Genomic DNA, 6,288 nt, shown 5'->3' with positions numbered 1-6,288 from the left:
AGTGCTAAGTACCATATTTGGAAACCCCTCGCTCTTGTTGTTCCAAATATGGTACTTAGCAAATTGAATATTCAGAAGCTTGTTTCCCAGCACACAAGGGGCCGTTACACGTTTCAACCCTTATGGGTTTCTGATAGTACGTAGTCTGTACGGAGGTATCGGCTTTAGGGCCAAAACGTGACAATTGACCCTTGCAATATCCTAGTCAAGGGCCAGATAACTTCCGGCGGAAACCCACCATTCATACACCTATTAGAACTGGTGTCACGTGGCCACCGTTTCGTCAGTAAAAAGTACGAACAAAGCATAAAGGGTGATCAAATAGAACCATGGATTGTGAAGGGAGGTTCTCTCCATTTCCTTGGTTACTTGAATCTTGACGTAAATTGTGCCCTCGGAGTTTGACTTAAACGGAACGTTAAAAAGGTGGTGTCGCCTGAGAGCAACAAGGACACACACGACAGGGAGGGCCACTTAAATCTGTTGAACAACATAAAAGAAATACAGCAAAAGGAAAGAGCAGCATGGATGGACATAAATGGACAAGATTGAAACGGATTGCATTTGGGTAATCTTGCAAGAAGTCTGCTCCACTTTTTTCAAGAATTTTGCAAATCGCCTGGGTAAAGGTCGTTTTTCCTCAGAGTTATCTTGTTTATGATGTTACGATAATTTTATCAGTAAAGGAATTCCACATTACCATTTTCGCGTTTTAAACTCGTGATTTACCCTAAACACCCTAAAAGAACGTGACCTAGCCCCTTTTAAGGCCAGTTTACACAATGCGGTTTGGCAGCACGAAGTGTCGGCCTGGCATTATCGGAGCACGAATCGTGCGTGTTTCCGACTTGATCGCAGCCATTTTGATTGCTTCTATTTCGTCCGCATGTCTGAGATTCTCAAAATTCTGATTGACACGTCGGCTTCTCTAAAAGTGTCGACGACGACTCAACAAAAATCTGTTACACTGCAACAGATTTTCTGAATCGATCCGATGTTCGTTTTCGCGAATGGGCCGCAAATCGGGTGTCAAAATACACGTACGAATCGTGCTCCGATATGTCGGGCCGACAAATCCAGCCGACAAATCGTAGCGTGTATAATTCCTCCCGCACCTGTTTATACGCTTAGCGGGTGAGCCGTAAAGTTTGAGAAAGTGTGGGGCATAGTTGGTTGTGTTATGGCAGCGGCACCAGGGCTCGAACCGGTGATCCTTCAGTCGCGATTCCGGCATACTGGCATCTGCACTATTTCGCCTTCCCATTGTGAGAAATTTGAGGATTTTGGATAAACAATGCAAGTGGTTTTACTTTTTTAGTCCATAAAACCAGTAAAGGTGACGGTGGTGACTCAGCCCGTTTGTTAGATAGTCGGTCAGTTTCATGCTAATTTGCATGATTTTAGACTTCTCAGGGGTACGAGAAAGAAGTTAGCCAGTTCGTTCGTCCGTACGTCCGTCCGTCCATCCATTTATCAGTTGATCACAGCTATCCATCAAGAAATCAATCAATCAGTCGATCAAGCGATGGCCATATTTTTTACCCGATCATTTAGTCAGCCTGAGAGTTAGGAGGCTAGGTGGCACGATTAGATGTCTTTTCCTCAAACTTCGAAAACACATTTGGCACAAGGTCGTTACTTAATCACTGAAGGGTAATTTGTTTTCTTTAACTTATTTATTTCAGGAACAAATCTTGGCGTTTCGACTCCCATTTCACCAAAAACGTCGACGCAATCAGGATCTCTCAATACCAGTTCCCCGATCAACGCTGGTCCGTTGCCTAGTAACAAAGCATTTTCAAGTGACAATGAGATTCAAAGGCAAGGGGCTTCAGCTTCAGTTGGTGTTGGAAGTAACGCGGTGCAGAGCTTCGTCTCTTTGACGAAAAACGACACAACAAATACCACGGGTTCTGCTACACTTTCTTCATGTGCGCTCCAACGTGAACCAGGTCTGACGGCCGCGGAAGCTGAATCGAACTCAAAATCGAGTGGAGGTGGTGCTGTCACCCATGTCCAGACAGCAGGGAACATGGTACGCCTAGTGAAGCTGGTCAACAGCGTCAGCAAGGTTGACCAGCTTCGAGCGAATTCTCCTTTGACGACTTCAGCCGCTCTTATAAAAAAATCCCCTCCATCGATCGTTTTGCCGAGTGGGTCTCCGTCTTCTCCCGCTAAACCCGGACTACAATTGCCTCGACAAATTGCAATGAAGCAGCCCGCGCAGGGTACGAGACAAACGTCTATTATTTTAAACCTTAAACCAGGCGAACCGATACCGAAAGCGATTAACTTGCTTAGCCCTGACGGGAAATCCGTGATGTTGCTGACTTTAAGCGAAGGTGGCAAACAACTTGTGACACCAAGCGGAGCTCCTGCCACTGACGGAAAAATTCTCATCCCTATTCCACCAAACGTAACGGTTTCGTCACCTATGACATCGAAACCAACGACTCTCCTCAACAAGGTATATCCTATCGCCCCGAATCCGGTCAAAACGACACCGTTGCCGTCTCAGGGCATTTCATCCTCATCCGTGATCACTTCCGTCGCCAGCCCTCCAAAACAGCCAGTCGTGCATAGTAGGGCCGCGTATTCAAGCGGATCATCTTCTATCGGAAGTTTTTCAAACGCATCTGAATCTCGTGTGTCTATGGTCACACCGGCTGCGTCCAGTACAAAACTTGCCTCTCCTTCTGTACAATCAGCGGTATCCACAAAACTCGAGACGGCAGATCGGAAGCCATCATCTTTCGACGAAGATAAATCAACTGGGCTTTCACCACAAGAAGCAAAGATTCAAAGACTCAAACAGCTTATTCAACAACAGGAGGATGCAGTGAACAAGCTTCGCGAAAAGAGGCGCCTGGAGTTGGAGCAGATCAGGAACCCATCGTCACCGTCCAAAGTGGATGACGGTGCAGCAACGGATGACTCTTTGAGAACTGAAAGACCTGCATTGGCAGAACAGAAGAGACCTGCTAGCCCCTTTGCCGTTCCACTTCCTCCCAAGAAACGAGTGAAGGACTATGACTCTAGCGTCAAAACTGTCCTTCCGAAGGCAACAGATTCCTCGTTACCGCCTTCTGACGGCGCGTTTATCCCTAATGCTGACGACAGAGCCTTCGTTCAGTTGGTTGGGTTAGAAAACGTCATCAGTAATATTAAATAGCAACAAGTGAATATGAGCTAAGTTAACCAATAGAACCAATCCCCCATACATGGCCCTCTCTCTACCAATGATAATGTTTTCAATCTTATTTCAGTACAAGGTCACGCGCCACGAATGGATTCCGATTGGTCCATCTCAAATGACGTCATGCTTCGCACGCTTTCTTCTGACGGGACTGCCGTTATAAATAGTTTCCGCACGTGCTTCAAAATTTAAGAATTGATTGAAAATATTTATCATGGGGCATATGGTTTCGCTTTCTTGCCTCATTTTCTCTTGAAAGCAATATGTTACGGCTTTGCACCGTGATTGAAGCTCCCATACAGGAGTTGGCGCTGTTTTTCAATTTAACCAATTCTATTTTCCCGCAAATCCAGGCAAGGTATTATCAAGTTTTCTCTCCTGGGTATGGGATGCTTATGTTCGCCTAGTATATTCAGCCGTTTGTCATAACTTCCAACTTTACAACCACCCTGCCAGCAGAGCCTTTCTTAACTCGACCGGAAAGAAAGGACTCTTCACAAATCGTGTAAAGTCTTTATTGAGTATGCGCAAGCCGTTGCTCGGAGACAGTTTCAAACCCAGGCCAAGTCTCGATCGCACTCCTAGGCGTCAAATTGGTAGTCGTACTGAAGGCTCGATTTCGACATTCGCCTCGTCAAAAATATGATACGCGCTCTACCTAAACCGGTTTGACCGGAGTGACTAGCCCAGACACGCGCTGGGGCGACTTCAATGACTTGACACGATTTCGGCTGAGCCTCTCTTGTTCGCTCTCCGGTGAGTTTTAGAGGGAATCTGCTCGCAAGGCGCTTTGCACCAAACTTCGCTGGACAACTTGAGCGATTTTGATATTGGTTCCACTGTAAAGACTAAGCCAGACGAGAATCGCTGAGAGTTGACTCAATTGGGTACAGTTGTTAACAACCTTCGGACAACACAAAATAATGTATGGTTCAAGGATGTAAAAAGTTCGCACGGTCGGAGGCAACTAATTTCTCGCCTGGATGTTTATTAACGCTGTTTCCAATCTTACAGAGTTTTTTGATTGCGATTTCCAAGATCGTTATACCTGTTGCAGCAAATTTAATGCGGACTGTCAATGATATATTGAAGCTGCGTGCAATAATTTTGACTTTTATAGGGTCGTTGTATTTACAAAGCCACATATAATGTCGCGTTTTAAGTCTTTTAAAGTTACCTTGAGTGAATGGTGTTTCATACTATCATTATGTCATCTCTCCCTGTCTGGCATTGGCTTGTAATGGCTAGCTGGCCCGGTGAACAAGAATACACGGGAAAATACTTGGTCCAATAAGTCGACGTGATATCGATATCGCCACTGACGCCGGCTGAACTTGCTCGTTTAACAAAAGCGTTGAAATTTTTTCTGCACCAACGAAACTAAAAAAAAGGTGGTATTTTAACACGCTTTAGCATTGGAGTTATTGAAAAGTTTGATGACTGGAGACGTGTTTATTTTTTCAGGAGCCAGACCGAGTGGCTGGAATAAACACGCTTTCGGGCGGTAACGCGCGCGTCTTTAGTGCATTTTTGGACAGTCCTGGTATGTTCAGACACGAAACAGTGATTCCAAAGCACGGGTCTTCTTCAGCTTATGCTGTGAAAGACCCGCTGCTGTATAAGAACTTCCAAGTTTCATGCAATGAAAGGCCTTCTATTTGAAGGAACAAAGGGGAATGCTAGTCTTGCAAGTGAAATGATGAAATTCGCGGTATTTCAGGCAAGGCTTATGTCACCACCCGTTCTTCCCCCTTAACAGTACCACGTTAAAAACCAGAACCTCGGATCACCGTGTGCAACATGACCAAATCACTAATAAAGACGATTGTAAGTAGATTTACGTTTTTTTAACAAGCGACGGAATGTCCGATCAACCGAGAGTCTTCTAAATACGTGGTTGGCCGTAAGGTTTGCTGTTACCGTAAAACTGAATGTTCTCTTTATACTAAATTTCTCAGCGACTCGCTCTTACACTGTAATATTGGTGAAGACGTACTTCTCTGGAGTTCGTTATCCCTTTCATCATCGAGTTTTGACTGGCTGTCTCCATTAAGCACTATCATTTTGATCAGTTACGCAAACTCGATTTGCGCAAATGACCTAAACTTCACTCTTAAAAAAAAATTAATATCATTTTGCACTGTGAAACAACGAGGGAAAATCACGAACACATCGGATCAGTAATACATCAAAATAATAGATATGAAAAGGAAACCCTGTGGATGTCACGTTGAATCCCTGCCTCCATTGAGCACCATCATTTTGCTTCACGCAGACTTTCCTCGGCTTGCGCAAATTACCTACACTTCATTCTTTAAAAAAAGAGTTTCATTTTCCACTGTTGAACGAAAGAAATGAAAGGAAAAGATGTGAAGATGAAATCCTGTGGATATCCACTTGAATCTCTCCCTCCATTGGTAACTATCATCTTAATTTATTCACGCAAAGTTTCCTCGACTTGCGCACAAACTCAAATCTTTCAAACAAGGAACTTTCTTTTGCACTGCATCACCAACGAAAGAAAATCACGAAGCATCAAAAGGCTCCAGCAAACTGTTTTCAGCTAATTTGATCTAAACGCACAAACATTTTTAATCGCTAACGCTAAACTTCCAGCTGCGGTTTGTGATTTGAAGTAAATCTGGATCTACAGTTCTGTAATGTGTCGGAGTAGGAGCTGCTCGGCTGTCAATCATCACAGGAATTCCCCGGGTGAAGTAGTATCTGCAGAGTCAATAAAATGAATGATAATATTCAAAAACTTTAGAATTACAAGCTGGAAAAGTAAAGGTTAAGTTAATCATTTTTTTTACGATTTTCCGATCTTGTTGTTTTCAGCCTTTTTTGTTCTTATTTGAACATATCTTGTTACATGTTAGCCCCATCTCACCGCGGTGTTCATTTGATAGTTAAAATCTGTTCACCGAAGTGGAGGTGGCTAGTGGTGGATATTTAGCGAGCCTTGTAGCGGCGAGGTAAATATCCCTCATTAGTATCACCCAACTAGTGGACTAATGCAAATCCTACATTTTGATTGGCTACGCTACTAGAAGACTATTATTAATAGTCCTCGAGTAGCGAAAAGCGTGACG

At 44.0% G+C, this 6,288-nt stretch overlaps 1 protein-coding gene across 4 annotated transcripts in view; it reads left to right on the top strand.

Annotated features, from left to right (window-relative positions):
- Positions 1 to 5,887, top strand: part of LOC138011784 (uncharacterized) — a 19,221-nt gene extending 13,334 nt beyond the window's left edge. For all 4 annotated transcript variants that reach the window (XM_068858962.1, XM_068858965.1, XM_068858964.1 and 1 more), the window contains exon 4: positions 1,686 to 5,887. In XM_068858962.1, the coding sequence (XP_068715063.1) occupies positions 1,686 to 3,172 (1,487 nt within the window). In that variant the 3' untranslated portion in view covers positions 3,173 to 5,887. The remainder of the gene's footprint in view (positions 1 to 1,685) is intronic.
- Positions 5,888 to 6,288: the final 401 nt, after the last annotated feature.

This window comes from Montipora foliosa, chromosome 7, assembly GCF_036669935.1.
Source record: "Montipora foliosa isolate CH-2021 chromosome 7, ASM3666993v2, whole genome shotgun sequence".
Taxonomy (NCBI): domain Eukaryota; kingdom Metazoa; phylum Cnidaria; class Anthozoa; order Scleractinia; family Acroporidae; genus Montipora; species Montipora foliosa.
The sequence above is the reverse complement of the archived record's forward strand: the minus strand, read 5'-3'. Positions and strand labels throughout refer to the sequence as shown.